General features: G+C 44.7%; 1 protein-coding gene across 2 annotated transcripts in view; it reads left to right on the forward strand.

Moving 5' to 3' along the window:
• Positions 1–2,032, forward strand: part of MARCHF4 (membrane associated ring-CH-type finger 4) — a 96,709-nt gene extending 94,677 nt beyond the window's left edge. For both annotated transcript variants that reach the window (XM_074548716.1, XM_005485267.4), the window contains exon 4: positions 235–2,032. In XM_074548716.1, coding sequence (XP_074404817.1) covers positions 235–596 — 362 coding nt within the window. In that variant the 3' untranslated portion in view covers positions 597–2,032. The remainder of the gene's footprint in view (positions 1–234) is intronic.
• The last annotated feature ends 21,816 nt before the right edge of the window (positions 2,033–23,848 follow it).

The following is a 23,848-nucleotide window of genomic DNA, read 5'->3' on the forward strand; positions in this document are numbered from 1 at the left end:
ATGGCTGAGATAAACCCATAATTCCTTTAATTCAGGGGAAAAAGGGATCCAGCAGAGGATGAGCACCAGTGCTCTGCCTGTCGGTAATTAAAATACAGGATTTATCATTCAGAAAGCACTGGTTGGAGAGCTAACCTTAGCCAGCTAACTGGGGAAAAATGCTGGGGAAGGTTTATGGTTGTTTCTAAAGTTTTGTTTGTGTTTTATGTCTATTTCTTTCCCCCTTCCCTCCAGGTCTAATAATACACGAAGGGCCCTCGGTTTACCGGATTTTTAAACGGTGGCAGGCGGTCAATCAGCAGTGGAAAGTGCTGAACTATGACAAAACAAAGGACATGGAGGAGCAAAAAACAGGGACCAGGACAAATCAGCGCCCCTCCTCCCAAACCACCCACTCGTCCTCCACTGGTGGTACAGCCACTAACTCCGCTCCAGCCGACAGCGGGGCACGGGCTGCCGGCCATGCCACAGGCACCCTCTCTGACCACCACTGTGCTTATACCATCCTGCATATACTCAGCCACCTGAGGCCTCACGAACAGAGGAGTCAGTCTAGTAGTAACAGAGAGCTCGTCATGAGGGTCACGACGGTCTGAGCAGAGGAATTCAGGAGGCCTTAACACGAAGCGGAGGAGACAAAGAACTCATAAAGCAGAGGAGCATGGTGTGCCTTTTTCTTTCTCTTTCCTTTTCTTTTTTCTTTTTTTTCTTCTCTTCTTTTCTTTTTTCAGTAACTGCACAAGATATAAGAGGCGGCACCTGGCCAGCTAAGGAAAAAAGCAGGTGGAGGGAGAGCTGCACACTCATGCTAAAGAGGTTAATGTTTTCCAGCCTGTTTAAAAAAAAAAAAAAAAGAAAAAAAAAAGAAAAAAATAACAACACAAATCACAAAAAAACCAACAAAACAAGTGCAATACAGACTACAAACTGAGTAGGCAGAGTTCTGGGGAAGCAGAGGAACAGACGGTTGAGCATGTCTTACAAATCCTATTACCTGGAATAGGTAACGCTCTGTGCACAGCCCCCGTACACACACGCACGCGCACACAAACACACACGTAGTGTGAGATTTATAAAAACATGGAAGGGAACGAAATATTTGGAGTGGTTTTATTTTCCAGACTCCAATTAACCAGGGCTATGAGTTGTTTTGTTTCATGAGTCACTGAAGCCTTGTTTGATTTACTGTGGGGTACCTGAAGTGAAATGGCTGGGGATTTTTCAGTATTGATTTACAGAAGACATATTGAATCATCTCACTAAGAAAATCTTAACAAAATCCAGGCATACCCAAATTTCACCAAGAAGCCTGTTTTTTTCATAATGTTCCTGACAAGGGGTTTGTGAGGGTAGAACTGGGAGGGGGGAGGGTGCTCCATAACCTTTATTTGACGTATAGGCATTTTTGGCAAATTTTGTACAAACGTTCCGCAGGTGTTTCAAGCACAAGTACTGGTGTGATTCATGCCTTCATAACCCCAAATCCAGCATCCAGACCTTACCACCCACACACATCATTTTCCATGCAGACATTCCAGGTTAATTTCCTTCCATTTTACTCTAATCACAAGAAGCTGACCCATCTTTGGTGGGTTTCTGCTCCCTTGCTGATTCAGACACTCATACATTGGAGATGTACCTTTTTTTTTTTGGTGTCTGTATCTCTGCTGCTCAATTTGCAACAGTCTCACTCAGTCTTGTAGGCTGATCCTTTCACATCCAGTCTGTTAGTTTATTACAGAGTCTATTCCATTCAATCATCCAAAAGAGAGAGTTAGTCTGAAGAGGGAGCACAGTTGCTGACTGACTGTGTAGCACTTCTAATAAGTCTCCTTCTCTGGGATATATCCTCGAAGGTATCGGTTGCTCTTCAGGAACATTCTCTTTCAATGCACAATGGCTGAATCATTTGTGGATATTAAAGGGACACTGTCAAGTACTTTTTAAATAGTTTTTAGGGTTTGGGCTTTTTTTACTCTCCATTGTTTGTAATATTCTCTTACAAGCTTGAAAATAAAATTTCTTTCCCTACCGATTTTGTCCTTTTCCATTTGGGCATGTATGGTTCTCTCCACTCACCCCATTCCTTTCACTATCCCTGTCCTTCTCCTCCCCACCTTTCTTCTGTGACAGGAGGAAATCCATATTTCTGATTTCTTGCTGACTGTCTTCATTCTATGGAGGGTATGTCCCAACTCTATGGGGTTGAGTTATTTTGCAGCTGCTACAGAGGAAGCATAAGAGCAAGAACCCTAGAAATACAGAGATTAGCTGGGATTTTCAGGAGCAGAAGCTCAGCTATCACAAAACAATGACCTCATAGTGTTCAAGCCTGAACCCAGCTCCCTCCAAAATCAAGATAAAGTCTTCAGCCGAACTGCACCCATTTAGCAGCAGTGCCAAGCAACATTGCACGATGGCTGAAAGCAGCTGCCCTCCATCATCGTACCAGCACCTCTCACACGTTCTGTGAGACAGGGCAAACGGGCTGCCACAGGTTAGGTGTTTCTGGACTGGAGAAGGTGTCAAACTTCAGCCTCTGTGTTTGAGCATGGCAGCCATCCTGCAGCGTTGGGGATGGAGGTGAGCAGCTTAAGGCAAGGTCATATTTTTCACCTTGATTACTTGACAGTGTCCCTTTAAATATCAGAATGCAACAGAACAGGTACTTACTTCTCTGGCAGAGAATGTGGGAGGTGGAACAGCGTCCGAGAAAGCCAGCTTACTGAGGACCAGTGTGAAACAGCATGGTTTCTGAGGCCACTGTACCTTTGTCTGACCAGATTTACTATCTACCAAAGAGTGCTTTTGGCAGAGGGGAGAAGAGAGATGGTGGTGGGCAGAGGGAGAGGGAAGGTGCAGCTCCAGTCATCTCTGAAAGTAGCTATCCCCCAGAAGGAAGGTGTTGCAATGAATGATCTCTGCAAGAACTGCATCAGTAGAGAGAAACCTGGCCAAAGCAAGCAAACACAGCAGCCTCTCACTCCTTTGCCTGTTCTGGAAGCTGTCCACATTCCGAGGGATGAATAATAATAGTGTTTTTGGGAAGGGGAAAGTATACACAGATGAAGGGACAGCTGTCACCCATGATGTCGTTTCCCTCCCTGCCCTCCACTCATTTAACATGGAGAAGTCAAATTCCTTTAATTTGGCTAACAGATAAAATGTTACGAGGTCAGAAGCACAACTTGCTGTGAAAGAGTGGTGTACTCTGAGCACACAGGACTCTGCATACTCTCACTCCAGCTCTGCCACTGACTCTGTAGCCTTGGGCTGTTTGGCTCAGTCCCCCCTCCACGCCAAGGGGGAATAACAATACGTACCTACCTCACAGGGGTGTTGTGAGAATCCACGTTGGTAAAGCCTGTTGAAGCGCTGAGTCTACCGCCGGTAGTGCCGAGGTGTGTGGTGGGGGTGAGCAGCGCTGCCCTTTTGCTGGTTACAGTGGGATCACAGCGGGAGCCCATCGGCCTTCTCCTCCCTGGAGACCTCCTCGCGCGGACGCGGAGGCTGTCGCCCGAGTGCCCTCTCCTCCATTGCATGACATTTTAAGCGGCTGTGAGGTGCAGGATAGTGACAGACATGAAGTCCTACTTGACCAGGGATTTGCTACAACATTTTCTATATCTGTGGGGTTTGTTGGTTTGTTTTTTCCATATATTGTGCTTAGAAATAAACTTTCCACTTAGGGCTGGCGGTTTGGGGTCTATTCTGTTGCATGGCAATGTATACAAGTCTTATTGTCTGTCTTACTGTGCAAATGATCCCGCAGCCCAGTTTCAGAGATGGGCATGGTCTGAGCCTTTTCACAGCGGCGAAAGACTCAAAAGCCTGTCTAGACTGTTTAATATTTAAACAACACTATGAACTTGTCAATTGTATGTGTTCTGTGCAATACGAAGCATGTCATTAGCTGGCTTGATGGGCAGAGGGGCTAAAGGAAGGTCAAAACTTGTTCAAAGAGCTTCATACACGTGCCAGCATGGGAGCCAAAGGGCTGCCACCAGCAAAGCAAACTTGGGGGAAGCCATTGGAAACTATTTTCAGAACAGTTTACTCCAGAACAAGGTACTTCTGAGTTTACGAACTTCTAGGCTGCCAGCCTGCGAGAACAAGTGCAAATTTAGTGTGGGGCTTGGGGTTTTGAATTCCCTTTTTCTTTCCTCCTCCAAGTTTTGATGGCAGAAATACTGAGGATCTCTTCCTTCCATGGCACAGTTCTCTCATCTCCCACAATCTCCTTGTGCCGTCCCCTTTGTGCTACTATGCAGGACTTTCAAAGGTGCAAATGGAGACAGTACGCTCCTGAGACATGAAAAACAAGTTGTGTATTGGGTGATTCTAGCAGATAGATGAGATGGGGCAGAGCTATGCTACAGAGGCATCTCTTCTTCCCCATGTCTTTCTTCTAGTCTTGTCTGCTGGGTCCCTGAAGAGACGTTCCCTGTACTTTGTTACAAAGCTGTCAGATCACCTTCCACTGGCAAACAAAGCTTGCAGGGTTTGGCAGCTGTTTCTCCCAATGGAGAAAATTCTGGGTCCTATCACTGTGTAGACCCCTCAGTTCTTGGGCTTTGTGGTCCTCCAGCATTGTTTGGGGGTGGTCAGTGTGGAGGACTGTGTTCAGCCATCATCAGAAATCGTGCGTGTATGGTCCTGCTCAATCTTGTGATTTCTGCCAGTTCCCCTGATTTTCTGTCAGCTTTGACAGGTCTTTCTGGTAATGCTTTTCTGGTTATGCTCTTCAGAGGTGTTTTGCTCTGTGTCAGTTGCCAATGCTGTTCTTGCCTACTGAAACATCAGTGCTGGCCTCCAGCTTCCACAGCTCTTCCATTCTTGCCATGCTGTCTCTTGGTAAATGCTCACTGCCAAGTTCAAACCCTCCTCCTCTGTGCCTGCAAGGGGTCAAGCACTGCACTAACCCAAGGGTCACCAGAGAACACAGGGAATGTTAAGAGTCTGTATCAGTAAGTCAAACTCTATAACCATCAGTCTTTGATACATATATTTACTTTGCCAATCTCAGTGCCTGCTGTTAATTGGCTGCTACAAAAAAAACGACAAATGCTGGCAAAACCCATATACCCAGCTAACACTTGATTTCCAATTTAAAATGAAAAAACTGTGGGCTGTTTTTGAGAAAAATCTGGTGTGTTCCCTGTTGTGGTTTCCCAAGCAAGGTGGTGAAGGATGGTGCCCATCCTTCCCATGATGGGATGGGCAACCCAAGGAAAGAGAAAGTCAGCAGCTTAGATTTGAGTCAAGAGAAGTGTTGGCTGTCCTGTTTTCACTCAGGGAGACAGGAGAATACTATTTACACCGACCAGATCGTTGGCTCTTCTCAAAGCCCTTGATGTGGCAGCAGTAACTCTAGAGCCAATGGCTGCAGCTGGAGGACCATTCTGAAGAATTCCAGTTCTGAAGACCATCCTCTATCCACTTGTAGTGGTCAGTCAGTCAGTCAAGTATCCTCTCTTTATTTTCCTTAAGAGAAAAAGATTATTTGACTAAGCAAAGCACTAATGCTCTTCAGTGGAGGATGAGGCTGCACCATTAGCACTCCCAACCTGTGGTACATCCACCAGGATTTCTGCCCATCTTCCTGTGAGGATGCATGGTCAGAAGAGCTGCTCCTTTCCCCTTTCTCTTTTATGTTGGTCAAGCACTTGGAGGAAAGCAGTCAGCAGTGCAATTGCCGTAGGGACTGCTGGCTGAGTACCCTGATCTCCCCTCCAGCATCATCTCCCCTGTGACTGCTACTTCTCATTCCTGAGGCAACAGATGCCTCATCCCCTCTGCCATCCTTAGACTCTGGCCCTGAAGATCTCATGAGCAGACACAGAACTACATCCTTCACATTTCCAGACAGGCAAATTCACTCCACTGATGAACAATGACATTCAAATCCTGAGAGGACAAGCAAGTGTAGGAGCCTATTGCATTGACCTTCACCATTTCTTACATGCTGAAGGAAATAGGGTGAAAACACCAATTGGTTTCCTCCATTTTGCAGCAATGGACCAGTGGCTCTAGGAATATTTCCCTTAATAATGCAAGTCTGACATGCAGCAGTTACTGCAGGCTGTCTTTGATCTCACATCTATCATGTCGGATAAAAGGAGAGCAGAATCTGACAGTTCCGTGCTGTTTACACAAACATCAAAAACTATCTTAGTTCATTATTCAAATTACCTCCAGGTCAGTGGGTGAATTTCTCATTTGATGAAAGAAAGATTTTTTTCTCTTTCAGAACTGGAATTGCAAGATAATAGGTATGTTAACATATACATTTATAAATGTTATCCTGAAAACATAAAGAAGAGATTAAAACCTGAATAAACCTACAACAATACTTGATTTTTTAATAGGTTTTGTCAGAAGCCAGGGAGTTGCTATGGAAAATGCAACATAGAGTTTGACTTCAGGCAAAGAGAAGACAGAAGAGGGAAATACATTTATTGCACTCTTGGCCTATCTTTAGTTCATGCTCATTATTGTACAGCATTTAATTAAGACAGAAATATGTGGAAAACAGACGCCTAGCTCCAGCAGCAGGAAACAGACTAAAGATCCCTCAAAACTACCTGAGCTTCAAACAAGCACAATGATGCAAAAGCACAAACAGCTGCCATCACAACTGGTTGAAAAGAGATGGATTTCTAAATGGGACAGGAACTCAGATAGAAATTCTTTTCCAAGCCACATTTCCCATATTTCTTACTTTAAAAAGGAAAAAAAAAAATGAGAGGAAATTAAAAAGGAGTGTTCTGATACCCAAGTCTTAAAAAAGTAAGTAACAGTAGAGAAGAGGTACTAAGAGAAGATGCTCCTTTCTGTGTTATATTATGCATCAAGATGTGCTGTGCCAAACAGAATTAGGATATCACATTCAGTTCCCTGATCATTCAAAGACAGTCTCAGTGACTGAGTCTGCTCAAGGAGACTTCCTATAGTGTAGCCTTCACCAGAGCACCAGAACTCCCATCTGGATGAGCTGGCATCAGGCTGTTTGCCTCCAGCTGCACTCTTGGATGGCAGCATCACCACCTGTTAGCAAGTCACTGTTGGGCAGCTTTCAACAACTGATACAGGTTATGATATTAATAATCACAAAAATTGCTCTTGCCCATCATGCCCCTGCAAAGGCCCTGTCTCATCCTTTCACAGCTCAAGCTGATGAGAGCCACTCTACTCTTTGGTCTTCATCACAGGAGAGCTTTCCTTTAAAATCCAGCCTGCCACATCTCTCTGGGAGTTCTTCTACCACACTTTACAGAGATCCTTTTTCCTATAAGGATGAACGGACTTCTAACCAACCCACCCGATCTTACTTTCTAGAGAGACAAAAATTAATGTTCTCTGACCAGCTGATCTCAGTACTTGTGTTCTTATGAGACGATACCCCCCTCCCCTTTCACTCACTACTCCATCATCTTCGCTTTCCTTTGGAAAAGGGCAATCCATTGCTACCAAATGGTAGCAGTCTCTGAGATGGGAATCTGAACAGCTCTTCTACTCCTTGCTAACAGGCACACAAACCTTCCTCCCACCCCTCTAGACTGATGTGGCCAGCAGAACCCTTTTTCATGGAGTTTCACTTCTTGATGCAGAAGAGCAACCGCTTTCAAGCATCTCCTTCACTGCTATCAAGCTGTGGGATAATGGCATGGGGAATCTTTTGTTTCTTAGCCTCAGGGTAACTACAGTGGATGATGTACCTGAGCCAGAAACACAGTGAGGACAAAGCACTTGTACTTTAGATGGCGGTAAACCTGGATGAGGCTTGTTCTGATGACAGGACAGCAAGAATCTTTGTCAGCTTTGTACAGTAGCAAATCAAAATGGCCTTGTTCCCTCGTGGTTTTGGCTCATTTACATCAGCTCTCCATTATAAACAAACCCTTTTGTAGGCAATGCATGCCAGGCCTGGGGAGGAGATCTTCCTCATTCCAGAAGCACAACCAGCCCGTAGCTATGCATCAATCCCTTCAGGACTTTTGCCCCTGAGAGGCTGAGTGCAAGAATGGAGGTAGCTGGCAGGGATGGCAAGAACACTTCCCTGGATCTTCGTCCCCAGGGGGCAAATTCTGCATCTCTACATGTGAGTCCCCTTTGAAGTCACTCCTAAGGCCTCCTTCACTACTACAGGGTCTGCCCAGGAGAGGAAGCAGTGTCTCTGCATGGATCCCCCAGTTCTGCCGCTGGGATCCTCATTCAGGCCTGCCAGAAATCCCATTGTTCTCTGAGGGTAGGGATGAGTCAATGGTGTGTCCATGCAGAAATACTCTCTTTGAGACAGCTTCAGAGATGTCTGTGGGGTTGGGAGGGAGGGGGGGTTTGTCCAGGGCAGGAAGCACGGGGAAGGGAAGGCTGCAATGTAAGGAAAGATCAGCCACAAGGGAGGGGCTGACTAAGAGGAATGACCATGTCGACTGTGTTACTGTCCCGTCATTCTCCTGAACCCAGAATGGAAACTTCCAAGTGCTCTTCATGAGCTTACGTTTATTAGAAAACTATTCCTGGGTGTTCAAGATTGTTTTCTAATGAAAATATACATAATAAAAAAAGAAAATCAATGACTCTTGGTAATCTTTTCCTTTCCTTTCTTCGCTTGTAACAGATTGTGGAATTTACCTCCTTTCTCGTTTGTTTGCTACAATAAAATCTCTTTCTTTCTGGTCACAATTCACACAGGGCCTTACACAGTAAACTTTTATCTTTTCTTTACACATCAGAGGCAAAGACTTCACATAAGGAGATTTGAACAAAGGGCCAGAGCTCAGCATACCTAGCACAATGTGTTAGCATTTTGACTTATCAATTGTTCATGGCATTCAACAGCAAAAATTGTTTACCAAACATCACTCTAAGGTTCCTGTGTAGTGTCTTCCCTCCGTTCAAGAGAGAAGCTTGAGGCAACCATGGTAAGTACATGCAGCTATTTTCAGAGTACCTACCCTGATGTGCTGTGTCCTTCCCAGGGACTGTACAGAACTGCCCTCAACAGAGCACATCTCCGGTTCAACCAGTGCTGGGGTCAACCTCTGCTCCAGGCTGTGTCTTCCACAGATTGCTGTGGAAACACCAAGACACAGGCAATGCTCAGAGCAAGCACGCACAGGGGAAGGGAGCACAGTGGAAGCAATCACCAATGACATGGTTGGAGGGGATGGAAAAGAGCTAGGCCAGATCCACAGCTCCTCTCCTGAGTGCACGTGGCAGCCAAGCTGTAGCCCAGGACACCTCCCGAGGCTGCCCCTTGTTCTGAGGTGCCAGCTGAATGCCCAGAGCATCCCTTGTCAAGGTGATGTGCCCAGAAGCCCCGTGCCATCAGCCACACAGCCTTCCCATCTCAGGAGGAAAGCAGGGGCAGTGCTTCACCACAAGATGGTCACAAGGAGCTCTGAAAACTCTACCTATGCCAAAAGATCACTGAACTTTCCCATGCTTGCACAGGTGAGGATACTGCTCTGTGGAGTTAGGCAGTCTGTTTTTCATCCATCCCCTGGAAGCAGACAAGTCCTTTTCTTCTCTCACTTTTTTTTTTTTTAAATATAGGTCTATTCCAGTAAGTCTATTGAAATGCAGAGAGAGACAGAGAGGGAGAAAAGAACAAATAGAGAAAAAGGAAATAGGCAGGACAAGAAGGTGCCAGTAAAGAAACAGCTGTGCTAATCAGAAATGAGGGACAAAAAAGAAGGACTATTACAGTGGCAGCAGGGATAGGACTGATAGAGAGAAGGAAGATAAATGAAGAGGCTGGTGGCAGTTATTGATTACTGCAGTGATAACACTGATGGTTTGGAATAAAGAGGATGAGACAGGTCCTAGAGGATCCTCAGGAAAATGAGGAAGAATCCATGAAGCATGGACAAAATGGGCTTCAAGGAGCCCTCTCCAACCAGCATTTCTATGAGTCCAGTACCAAAACTGGTTCCTTCACAGACTGCAGCCTGACAAACAAACTTCTTGCTAGATCACATCCCCTGATTCACAAAAACCTGCATCACCCAGGCTAGACAAACACAAACACTGCACACATCATCTTACCTCAAACCCAATTATTCTTAATAGAATGTATTATTCCTAATCCAAGGTGGCCTCCAAGGGCTGGTTTAATTCAGTGCACACAGCTCCATTGCTAAAAGCCATCATGTGCTCTGCAAAAGGAATTTCCTGCTTCAGCCAGCCATGGCTCTGCTGAGCTGTGGCAGCTGTAACACGCTGTGGTCTTTGCCACCTCGGTGATTTCAAGAGAACAGGGATGCTGAAACACTGGGTTGCTCTACAGAGATGTAAGGCAGCCTGTAAAGCTGGGAGGTTTGAGTGATACTGCAGCCTGGGTTCCCTCACACACAGAAAGGAGTGTTGCCACAACATTGGGATCTGAGCTCAAGCTGCAAAATTCACGGCAGAATTGCAAAAATCACAGGCTCAAGAGTAAAAAGCTTTAGAGGCAAGGTGGTGGCAGGAAGATGTTTTAACTCCCAGAAACATGAAAGTATTTTGGTTTAGAAATGGGAGGAAATTTCAAAACCTAAACTACAATGAATGTAGGTATAATCTGAATGGGAATATATTTACTTGAATCTTAAAGAGAAAATAAACTTGTTTGAGAATTTCAAGCAGCAAATCAGTGCCTCCCATCCAGTAGTTATTGGCCACTTCTAGAGGCAATACAACACTGTCCACTCCATGGCCAGAGGATGCCCATCTCTAAAGGAGATGACAAACAACTGTCTGCAGTTACAGTGGTAAAATTCCCAGTGTAATAGAAGTCTATTTAGTAGACAACAAGGTTATTAATTTTGAATGAGATCACCTAAGGGGTTACATAAATCTGACTGAAATCTGCAGGATTTTTCCTCAGGCTTGAGTGGGTGCATAAGACCAGGCCTCTGCCCTTGGGGCATTTTGTTCCCCAGCTCCTCAGTACTTTTCTGGTTTTGCAATCCTTAAGCAAGAGCATGGGAGAGCAGTAAGTGGATCAGCTCTGTGAGGTCAACTGAGCCTGTGTTGCTGCAGGATTTGCAAAAATTACTATTTAGCCATAGTTAAACCATAGTTAGGTGCCTGCATGGGGGAAAAGAGCCTGTTCACAGGCAGGGATGGTAATCAGCTGAAATATTCTGAGTTCTTACCAAGGTCAGTTACATTTGTAAACAAGGCCTCCCATCCTCAAAAAGAGCCAAAAATAGCCCCATGCATCCAGGCAAGACAGACACAGAGTTGCACACCTTACAGAGAATAATTAAAGTATTTCACTCAGTCTCATTTCAGGTTTAGCTGGGAGCAACAAGCACTGATTACTTAATGCAAACAGTGCCCTGGTTTGTTAATGCATTAAATAACAACAGACACCCATAAATTCCCTTATTTTATATATATTTTTTTAATGCCCAAGACTTCTCTCTAATTTGTGGCTACTGTGAACTTTATGGCACCACTAAAGTTCTATCAAACCTCAGAGTGGTCTCAGGTCAGAGCATAATGGATCATTTTCAAAGCTGTAACTGATGTACAAGAAGGCAAAATCGCTTCACTGAGTGCCACTTTCACACACAAGCCATGTCTTTTCCATTCAGATAAGGTTTCTTGGTGGTGAAGGATCTCAGATCTGGAGCTGTCTCTGCTCACAGCACATGGAGTGACCCTTGAAGCTCTGTGTCTTCAGTCTCCAGTAAAGCACCTCTGCCAGCTGAGCAATGCTTAAGGCCATCTATTTCCACCTGCCTTTGTACATATTTAATGTCGTCATCTACAGCTACAGCTCACCCAGATTTATACATCTAAAGGCCACTTGTCAAATTCTAAGCTTCCTTAGTAATCATCAGAGAAAAATAGGTGCCTCCCAGGAATTATTCATCTCAATTGTGTTCAGCACCAAACTGCCCACACAGTTGTCTCGCATGATTTGAGATGCTTGACTGGCCTCCATTGTCTCAATTTTAAATTGACACCTATCTGTAAGGTTGGGAAAAAAGCACCCACCCCTCTTTTGCATGTCCCACATACCCAGCAGTTGCATCAGTCATTTTTCCCCTGACTGCATTAATCAGAGGAAGCAAGTTTGGCTGCCCAGGCTGCACACAAGATGTGGTCCCCAAAGCAGTTATTTCTTCACTTACTGAAAAAGGGAGAAGGAACCTACAGCAACTGTGAGGTTTTCCTACTGTCCACAGTCAGTGTGAGACTTCAGCTACCAAACTTCTCACCCTGCAGTTAATTCTGCTTGGGGTCTACAGATGATTACATCTGTTGCTTGAAACTTGCTTGCCTCTTATTCTCAACCTCAGTTCTGAATTTGCAAAAAGCATAAATAAAACACTGTTCAACTTTTCCTAAAAGTAAAAAAAAAAAAAAAAAAAAAAAAAAAAAGGCTTTCTCGGCCTAGCACCTCAAATTACTGTTACCTCTTGAAAATTCAGGCCTGAATTTCTAAACACTCAGGGGAAACCCAGGATTTTTTAAACAGCAAATTCTTCAAGGCTGTGGATGAAGCCTGGCAAAAAGTTGTTGTCTAAAGAGCAAGGCAGCTAGTCCTGTGCTTGTCACAATTGTGACTCTCATCATTACAGCTCATCTTGTAACAGAAGCATCTTTCAGAGCTTTAGGGAATAGTTTGTTTTCTTGTTTAAGGCCTGCAAAAAATCCTGAGGAAACAGAAAAGGAAAGATACAAAGAGGCTGAGTACCAGACAAAATGGAGCAAGTAAAGCCACCATAGCCACCAAGCTGGCCTGATGGAAAGCACAGGCTCATGCTCAGGACAGCCTGAGGATTAGAAATCATGCCTGAAAATGTTTAACTAAGGCATTTGTCTGACAGCCAAAGCAAACAAGTGGAGGCACAGGGAGGTGTTTTGAGGCTTTAAAATGCTATTTGCAAGATGGAAGGAGATCAGAGGCTCAACAAGGTAAAGCTGCTGGTGCCCATTAAATTTTGCAAAGTAACAAATCTGTGAAAGGGAATCATGATCTCACACAACAAGGAACGGATGTTTCCAGGGAGAGCTCTGCACCCAGGAGACAGACATTCCCTGGACTGCCTTTCTCAGCTACCCAAACAGCAATGCCCCTCTCCATCACCTGACCTGCAGCCTGTCTCAGCCTCCCCTTCTGAGAGCCACAATGCTGCTCTCCTGCAGGGCAGGAGCAGATGTCACTGGCTTCCCATCCCCAACAACATGTGAGCTTTGGGAAGCACTGGTGGGATCAGCCCTGACCTGCATGTGCATGTGAAAGGGTGCCAGCAACCCTGCTCCTTGCCATGGACTTGATTGAACACTTCACATTACACTAAACCTACAGCCCAGGAGGCACTGGGAGCATCCACAGCACTCTGTGCTGTACACTCTCAGCACTCTGTTTCTGAACACGTGTAAAAAAACCCCATTACTTTACCTCTCCAGAAAAAAAATCACTGCTTCCTTTGGCATCTGTCTCCACACCTCTTCCACACTTTTCTCTGCCCTGTGGTGGTAATTGCTGCTGTTACTGAGATGCACAAGATTATGCAACTGTCTAGCATTCTGACTTAATCAGCATGGGGGAAAAACCTGCTCCAAATTCTATTAATAACTACCAGCCAGCTCCCTCCTTCCCTCCCTCCCCAAATTCCCATGGAAGGAGGATCACAGGCAGATCCCTGCAAGCACAAACTATCATCCTGACTGGATCAATAACATCCATGGTGCCAGGAATCTGCAATGAATTCTGGGTAATTAATCTGCCAGGGAAAGACAACCTTAATTAAGAACAGCCAAGCTGTTCTTTTCCCAAACCTTGTGCTTTATTAAGTCACAGTATTGGTTTGGCTGAGGATTTTGGTCTAAATTTTAATGGGTTTTTTGTTCCTAACAAACATTTTGAAAGCAGCAATGCAGGCAGCAGGAAAGTCTTCACGCAACAGTCAGAGCTGCAAACTCTTTATTTGCCTTCTTGATGCCAATTAAAGGTGGATGATCTCATTATTGAAGATGCCTCAGGGCTGCAGAGAAGCACTGGCTTCAGCTGGGATGGACACTGCCGTGGAGAGGTTTCCTCCATCCCTAAGGGGCCACAGTTGAGATAGAGCTGTGACCTCCCTCCACTTTTTAGGAAGAGCATCCAGGACAAAGTCTCGGCCTTTCCACAACCCTCCAGGCAATCTGGGAAACACCATTTCACCATTTCAGCCCTGTCAGGCTGCAGGCAGCCATTTGGGTATGGGCAGAGGTGCAGGTCACTCCAAAGCTCCTGAAGCAGCTGCTGCCCCAGGACAGCCAGAAATCCTGCCAGGCATCACAAGATGACTTGGGAGGAGCACTGGTTATATTTCTGATATACAGAATTTAAGTTCTTTGTTCTGCTTCAAACTCTTCATTTCATTTATGGTAAGTGTATCTATAGCAACACTTACCCAGTGTGCTCAGGACCTTTTCCTGGTGCCAATGTCAATGGGTACAGACTCAGCCAAGTCCAAACTCTTATTCCCCAGGGCAAAAAAGGCCAAAGGGGGCCACATCCAAACTGTCCATTCCTCCTGACCCATGTCAACTCCTGAATTTTGCTGGGTAGCCTCATGCTGGCAGCTGGGGCCAAAAGCAGGTCAAAATCTGTGTTAACAACTTACCAAGATGAGCCTGGGAGTGTTTCCTGGGCATCCATTCATGACAAGGACATGTCTCAAACATTCAGAAAGACCCAAGAAACTCCCAAACTGGCACTACATCCCAGCAAGGACTTGGTCAGCAGCAAAAAAAACCCTCCTGAAGCAATTTGCACAGTCAGTTTTGAGGTCCTCAAAAGGTGTGCTCCAGAGATTTCCAAAAAGATCTCTAATTTTACCAGCCCTGCTCAGCTTTGCAGGTCAAACTCTACTCACCTGTCTGAAGCCAAGGGAGGCCTCCATATTTATTGGCAAAAATCAGCATTTTCCCTCATTTTATCTTGGACAGAAGGCAATTATGGTAAGGACTGATGATTTAACTCCTACTGTGGGGACAGCATCATGACAGCTAGATTAAAGATGTCCTTTATGAACCATCAGAGAGCAGGAGAACATGATAATGAATGAGTTAATTACACCAGCATCTGAGGCTGATACTACCCCATCTGCCACTTTGATTAATTAAAACTCTGATGGACAACAATGAGGCCTTTCTCAGGTCTGAGAGCAATTAATTGCCAAAGTCCTCAATAAATCTAACAGCATCACTGAGTGAACTGGCAGAAGAGCCCACTGTGAGCAGCCCCAGAGCAGAGGCAGCAGAGCAAATCATGGAGTTTGAAGCATCCCCAACATGATGCATCAATCTTTTAGTGTTGCTGGGAGCTGGGGCCCAGGAGTTTTAACTTCTTGTTTAATTATCTTTTCTTACCTCTCCACATCAGAAGGGGCAGTCTCACTAAAGGACATGAACTGCAGGGGAAATTAAGGGCTTTGGCCCCTTTTGTCCAGGTTCTGTAATGAATGGGTTACATTTTTGCTCTTGAGTGTCTGTTCTCCTTGGACTAGCTGTAACCAGTCCTGACAAAGAGGGATTTTGGAAATGCAATGGGAAGCCAAACTCTTCCAATGCTTCCTGTGCTCAGCAATCAAAGAATGGCAGCAATCAGCAGCAGTTGCTCAGGAAGTGCTGGCAACCTGGACACCTGTAGGCAGGTCAAGAAAAGACTCTGAGAAACCAGACACAAACCATGTGTCCTGATTTGCCATCACAGCAAAGACTGAGCATGCCAGAACCATAAAATATCCTGAGATGGAAGAGACCCACAATTATCCTTGAGTCCAACAGGGTGAAGCTGATCAAGGCACTTTCTACAGTGAGAAATCCCAGACTCCAGAACCACTCTCCAAAGAAGGGAGAAGAGGAAAGCCCTAGTGCACAGCCATTTAAACCCAAAAATGTTGTCACTGTACTGTAGAGAAACTGCCCACAGTCAGGAAGGAATTAGTGCTTTTCACTTTTTGCCTTCTGTCTGCGCAGAAATTTTACAAACTAAGCACAACTACAAGGCAATGGATTTTTTAGGGAACAACACAAAAGTTCACTTTCTTGTGCAACAAACAGAGCTAGAGGGTACCAGATCATCTCCAAAGCCAGTGTGGCTCACAGATGTGGTTTGGAGACCTTGCAAAAGGTGCTGCTTTTTCAGAGAGATGGGGAGGAAAAGCCTTTCCTTCCATTTTTATCCTACTTATGCACTGTTAAGCAGTTGTTGCATTTCACCTCGAACAGTCACAATTGAGGAAATAAAGCTTCATACTACAGATCCAATGATTAATAACAATTATCAGCAGTGATTAGTTAATATGGCCATAATGCAGCAATCCCACTGCCTGCCTGTCAATTGGAGGCATCAGTACACTGGATGATGCCAGCTGCTCTCATTAAACACTGCCTTGCTCCTGAGGACAGCAGGACAGTCCTCTGCAGCACCAGCTCAACTCGGGGTGATGCAGCTGCAGCTTCCCAAAGCTTCTCAGGCTGGAATGGGACAAGAAACAGCAAGTTTGGACATGCTGAAGTAAATACAGAGACCACTGATTTATGATCACAGAAAGGTTTAAGTTGGAAGGAACCTTACAGATCATCTCATGTCATCATCTCTGCCTTCCGAGCCCCATCCAGCCTGGCTTTGGACATTTTCAGAGATGGGGCATCCACGACAGGCAACCTGTTCCAGTGACTGACCACCCCCACATTAGAGGGAGGGTGTTTATCCCCAGGGTGCATGGCTCTTGCTCATTGCTGGGCCCTTAGTCAGAAATTGAAAAGGAACCATGCATCAAGGGGCAAGACACAATCCAGTTAGCAGAGGACAACAAAACAGGTTTGCTCACAGGGCTCTTGTTTCAAATTACAGTACCTGGTTCTTACAGTGTTTCAAAAAGCAAAGCAACTTCTAACATACAAGTAAAGTAACAATGGGCTCCTTTTCCAGGTACAGAAAAGGAGGAAAACAGTCAAGGAAAGAAATAGATCTGAAATGCAGAAGGCACTTTCCAACAGATGCTGTGGCCATTTACAAATAGTAATAACTCTTTATCTCCATCTGAGCAAAGGAGGGTGAGGGACAGATGCCACATACAAACCTGTACTTCTCAGGAGAAGAATGGAAGAGAAATTAGAACAGACCAGATGTTTAAGGATTGCAATTTTTGAAGACTAACCCGACACACAAGGAGCTGTTGTTGCTCAGGTGAGCCCCAGGTGCCTCAAGGTTTGTCTGTATCATGCAGAACAGAAGCATGCAGAGCTGCCCTAGGCATCTCAGAAGAGCCAGCTAGGTCAGAGCTGTGCAAGTATCTCCTCAGAACACTGTGCTCCCCTGAGCCCAAAGGGCAGGAGGAGGTTAATCCTCCACCAGTGCATTTTAAGCCATCTTCAGGAAGCAGATAATGTGGCATGTCTCTGCAGATCAGCTGACGTGACAGATACCTACAGACATGTGCATCCACTGTGGGCTGAATCCATTACTCAACCTCAGATTTGGGTCAGATTTTCTGACTCCACCTGCAGCTCAACTAAACACCATTCCAAAAACCAGAGAGCAAGGATGTGGTAGGGATTTGAGGTTTTCACATCTTTTTGCTTTCTAACCCCTCCAGGTATTACATATTAAACTCACCGAATTCTCCAAGAGCCCTTCCCTTGTTGTCCAGCCCCAAAAGACTGCACATTCAGGAAAAGTATGAGAAACCATGCTCCAAGGACAGGGAGTTTTTTTCTTTGTCCCAGTTTTAGGTTTAAGCCCATTTCACATATTGACTTGTAATGTTAAACTTTTTGCTCCCTCCAAAAAGCCATGTTAGAAGAAACACTTTTCATAACACCATTAAAACCTTACTGCCCACTGCAAAGAGAGCCATCATTCCAGGCTCCCTGCAGTATTTGGCCATTACAAGGAAAGATGGGGATGTGGGTATAACATTAGCTTCAAATTTCTTTCTTACCACTGTCAGTTTGAGATAAGCCCCAGTGTTATTTTTACCCACTGTATAGACCAGGTACTACAGAAGAACTTGGCGTAACCTGCCACACTGCAAAACAAGTGTCATATTGAATTAGTGATTCTCTACTACACTTCTGTCCTGTTCTTCCACAAGCAGGCGTGTACTAGAAGAGTAATAAAAAATATAAAAATCACTTTCTAACTCCTGTTTTATAAATCAGTTAATACCTCCAGTTACACAGCATTATTGTCATGGACAGTCAAGAGAAGCACTAATTACCCTGGCACAACAGACAATTGCATTCTCAGTTCTCAATGTCAGGAGAATGTCTCATTTGTGCCTTTAGAAGCTGTGTGAGGAGGAAGAGGGGAAAGCAAAACCAGCTCTTCTCTGATGCACTATAGTTCTTGACTAACCAGTTACTGCAGTGTGGCTGCCTTATTTTTGTCATAGACCCATCTGGATATGCAGAGGAACTTATTTTATTCACAAGAATATACAAAATAAGCATCTCTCTGATAAGTCAATGAAACTGTATTGGTATGCAAACCAGCAAAAATAAAATCAAAATGCAACACATTGCTTCTAGCATTTTTATCTTGATCTGAGATCTGCAATCACAGATGATGTCTCAGACCATTCACATGTTGCTGGAGTTGAGCAGTTTGGTCTGGTTCAGCTGATAAGAACTCAGTTCAAGACACAAAAACACCATTTAGGTTTGAGGGAATTAGAGACGATAATTTTTGATTCAAGCTCACCTCTAAATTGATCTGATTCTCCCCTCACCCATGTATATAGTAAAGCTTTTAATGTCTTCTTCTCTAACAAAATTATCACACTTTTCTCATCCCTTTCCATCTTATGTATTTAACACTGCATTTTCACACGTCCTTCACAGGTGGCCTCTGAGCCAGGTATTCCTTCTGAGGCACAGAAAGGGGAAGGATGGCTGTCCAAGGAACTGTAAAAGATGTTGAATCTACCAAAGGGCTCAAGAACTGCCCAGTAAATTGCTCTCAAAGGTGCACTGAAAGTGCATTGTCCCTCTAGCACAAACACTGAGCAAGGCAAGGGTGTACCAGCACTGAAAGATGAGTTTATGTGATGAGCAGCACTGAAAACTCATGTTAAAGTCCCATTCAAAGCTCTGCTCAGAGAATTGACCTAATCCACCTCCCCTGAGGGTAGAACTCAACAAAATTACAAGTAAATCCCATATGTCCCAATCACAGGTATCACTGATTAGCCACCAGAACATGTTTTCTAGCACATAAGATCTTTGAAATGCTTTGTTTTGCCAAGCAGAGAGCAACACCAGCTCCAATGACACATTGCTGCTTTGTGTCCTCCACAGCCACCCTGCAGCAGGCAGCAAAGAGTGCAGGAACAACCCTTGCATTGAAGCAATTGTGTCTGGAGACCTCTTGTAAGCTCATACAGATTTTAGCATGAACAGATGATTAGATTCCTTTGATAGTTTTGAAAATATTTTTTTTTAAACATTTCAAAAAGCAATCAAGGAAGTGAAGCGCTAGTTAAAAGGGATTATGTTCTCTTTGGAGTGAGGCTCTCAGGCAGCTGCATGGGACAGCAAACAGCTACATCCTACATCCTACAGCAGTGTCCTGCTTTTGGCTGGGAGAGAGTTAACTTTCTTCTTAGTAGCTGGTACATGGCTGTGTTTTGGATTTACTGTAAGAATAATGTTTATAACTCACTGATGTCTCAGTTGTTGCTAAGTAGCGCTTACCCTAAATCAAGGACTTTTCAGTTTCTGGTGCTCTGCCAGCGAGCAGGTGCACAAGAAGCCAGGAGAAAGCATGGCCAGGACAGACAGAAGGGATATTCCACAGAACCTCATGCTCAGATATAAACTGGGGGAATTGGCCAGAAGGTGCTGATCAGTAATCAGGAACTACTGGGCACTGAGTAGTGCACAAGCCAACTTGGTGTCAAGAAAGAAGGAAAATCCTACAATGGGTTTTCTTAGGATACCAACCACCACCTTGATCAACGAAGCACAGCTGCTCTCTTGGTCACACCACACAAAACAGAGCTCCTCCCAGGCAGTGACCCCAAAAGCTCCAGAGGCACAGAATCTACTCCAGGCCATCTCTTTTGCAGAGTAGGTGGAACAGTATCAAACAAGCAGGTTGAAACTTTTGTTTTAGGATCACAATTTTAAGTTGACATCTCTGCAGCCTGCGCCAGCTTCTGGTCTTGAAAGCATATATGGGTGATGCTCTTTCCTGCCTCATGCCAATGGATAGATCAATATGAACCTCTGTATTCATCTAATTATAGCTGCAGGGGGCTCTTTGCAGCTCAGGTTCATTTGTCTCCCTGTGATGTTAATACAATCAGGCACAAGGATCACTTCATTAAAAGATCATCTATGCTTGATCTTATTTGAGCTAGAAAAATCATTCCTTTGTCATACAAACTGTATGGTCTAAATTGCCAAGCTAAATGACTCAGTGTAACACGGGGAGCAGAGTTCAGCTCCAAAGAGCAGCTGGAAGAGGAGCTGTCACTAAGCAAACACAGCATTTCCACCGTGATTCAGATGGAGGATCTACCCACTGCACAGATAAATGGGCACTCTACAATCAGATACAAGGAGGAAATGAGGAGTACAGTGGATGTAGGTGCAGAGTATCTGTGGCAGAACCCAGAGCACAGCCTAGCTCTCCTTTACTGAAAAATGATGTCCTGTTTTATTTAATCCACCTCCCTCCTACATATTTCTCCAGAAGTGCAAAAGACAGGGCTTGTTTGTTTAGAGTGTGGTCAGACAGACACTGTCCTCAGAGCAAGGGGCCTCTTTTCTAAGCAGCTCATTGCCCACAGGGGATGAGGCCTGCAAAGGGGGCTGAGAGTGTCCCAGGAAATGCAGCTCTAGTTGGTACTTCACAGTCACCTGCCAGATGCAGCTTCCAGCTGGTCACCCTGTGAATATACCCTTATACAAGAGCACATCTTCAGTGATACAGACACAGACTAGAGATTAACTCCCAAAAGGAAGGATTTAAATTTGAAACTCTGTTATTGCTAGAAGATGCTTTAGCCTCTTGAGTAGAACAGACAATAAGGGGGTAAGAGAACAGCACAACCAGCCTGCTTCCACTGGATTTTTTGCAGATCTAACCTATTTTTACAGACATCATCTGAGGACACCTCCGCTCCAGGCCTGTGGGTAAAGAACAGTTTCTTTGTTAATTTTGCAAGGAATCAATGCAGCCTTGGCACACTATAACATGTACACAGAATATACAGGCAGAGCACAGCCTTTGCCATTGACTGCCCCAGCCCAAAATGGGCATCTTCAAAATCCTCCACAGGAACAATCTTGTCCTGCCTACATCTGCATTTCTACCAATACTGACCTGTGTGCATATTGCCTCTCTAGATTATAAACCACTCAGATGAAAAATAGGAGCAATACTTTTTCTTTTGAAAAGCTCAGGATGAAAGTAAGCTGCTACAGCACTCTCTGTGCCACTAAGTTATTAATAAACACACAAAGTCCTGAAATCTTTTTAGCAGATTCTCACTGAAAGAAACCCTTACCACCAGTACATGCTAGAAATTGAGCAGCAGGGAAACCCAAATCCTTGGTTCATTACTCATAGGAGTTTCTGGACATGAATTAAATACATATGCTTAACACCATAACTGCTCATATAGCAGCACCATAATGTGAGTTTTTCTCACCTTATCATCCAAAATGATTTTCATGAACTAGTAATCACAGGAAAACTCAGGGAGAGATAATTATGGGTCACCAGGTTGACACTGGCCTCAGAGAGCAGGGATTAGTTGTACAGCAAGATAAAAAGCTATAATGGAGCAGCCTAGCACAACAAATTGGCAAGAGGCCTACCATGTAGCATTGGAGTAATTGTTATGTCCCCAAAGAATGGCACCTTGGAGCCTCACTGGTACCTTTCTGGAGAGGTGAAAAGCATTATGACAGAAGGATTTGAGGGGATCTCATTCCAGTCCCCAAGAGTCAGAATCAGATGGCAATTTCCTGCAATTAATGGTTTTGCCTCCCAAACCTGGAAGTGCAGCACACATTGCTGATTTTATCTGAAGGTAAGAGCTGGGAATGAAGCACAGCTGCAAAAGAGGCTGGAGAGGGAATCATATGGCTTGGAGCAGCAATTTAGCAGAACTGTTTCTTCAGCTAATATCTGACTTTAAACTGTAAATGCTTTTTGACTTGCCTTTTCCTGCTCCCTCTCTCAGTTGCCTTGATGCTTTTAATTCATGCAGGGAAAAATCCATGCTCCACAGACATGCCTGGCTTGTTGGGTACCAAACAAATCCCCAAAAGTCTAGAGGAAGAGCATTCACAGCAGCTGTGCAAGCTTCCCTGCACCCTGCCACCAGAGCATTTAGAACCTGATCAACCAGGCTGCCAGACCTAGCTGTACCTGGGGATTTTGCCTCAGCATCATCTGTGCAGTCAATGTTACCCAGAGGAAAATTGTAGTGCAATGAAGACATCAGCTTCTGCCCCACTGGCTGGTTTTGTGCTGTCTCTGAGAGTACACAGAAAATCCTCAGAGACTTTAGGAAATCTTTGTACAACAAAGAATTTAGCCAAGGGTACATTACCTTCAGATGCATTTGCTCTTCTAGGAATTGGAAACTGGGGTTGATTTTTCTTTAAAGAAACCTTGCAGAGGGGCTGGACTAGGTGACTTTTCAAAACCCCTTCCTGTCGCAGCATACACCACAGCACGTGCCAGTGCTGAGAGGGCCAAATACACAGTGTCACCATACAATTTCAGAAGGTTTCAGCCCACACAGAGTATCACCATACCTCATCAGAAGGCTTCAGGCATCTGCACATGCAGGGTAGTATCACCTCAAAAGGCTGCAAGCATTTGCCCTTCTCATTCTTTAGCCCAGCCTTTTATCCCCTCCTGTTGATGCACTGCCCCTGTGTGCCCTCTGTTCCCTTTGGTGGTTGGTCAGTGCCCCTGGGCACTCCCTGGCTCATTGCTGTCAGTGCTGCTCACCTGCTGCTCACAGCTGTGCCCACTGGGGATGAGGCTCTGCCACAGCCCCATCCCAATCTCCACAAACTGTGTGCCTACCACACCTTCCAACCCAAACTACTCTATGACTTACAGCCTAACAAAATACAGAGTTACATCCCAACAATTCCTGCCATTCTGCAGCTTCTGAGTGAATGATAGAACTGTATTTTCTTCACTTTCACTCATCCCATAGGATGAGTTTTTGTACTAGCCACAAATCATTTGCAGCCTGGCCTAGAATAATTTTTCAAGACCAGGTTCCATCACAAGGAAATTCCTGCACAAAAACTCCAGCAGTTAAATGTCAGAGAAGGATATTATTTAGCTTTGGATACCTAACATACGTTTTCTCTATGTAGTTGTGACTTGGCATTTCAATTCTCTTTACTCCACAATAAATCTCTGAAACTGCCCACAGCTCTTCTATGAAGAACTAGATTCTGCAGAATTATCTTCCCTTGAGGAGCACACAGCTGTCTAGAAGGTGAAGCTGATCCTCCCTTCCAGCTCACATTCAATCTGTAACATGTATCCATAATGTGGTTCCCGTGATTTCCAGTGGTCCCCTTGGGTATGTCTCATTCTTGTATTAAAGTTACAGTGACCTGTGGGTAGCAAAAGGTCATTCTTGCATGTTTTTCTCTCATCATGTTTGTTCCTCTTCACATGTCCTCTGTCTCATCGCAGTTCTTACTTCTGAATCATCATCAGCTTTAGGTTAACAGGGATTATACACAATCTCATGTGTAAACCTTGAGCTGTGAGTCATTCAAATGCTAAAGCCTATATTGCTCCCATTTCCTGAGGACTGCAGAGAAATCTCTTGCAGACAAACTACAACCCCATTACATCTTG

The sequence above is a fragment of the Zonotrichia albicollis genome, chromosome 10 (genome assembly GCF_047830755.1).
Source record: "Zonotrichia albicollis isolate bZonAlb1 chromosome 10, bZonAlb1.hap1, whole genome shotgun sequence".
Lineage (NCBI taxonomy): Eukaryota > Metazoa > Chordata > Aves > Passeriformes > Passerellidae > Zonotrichia > Zonotrichia albicollis.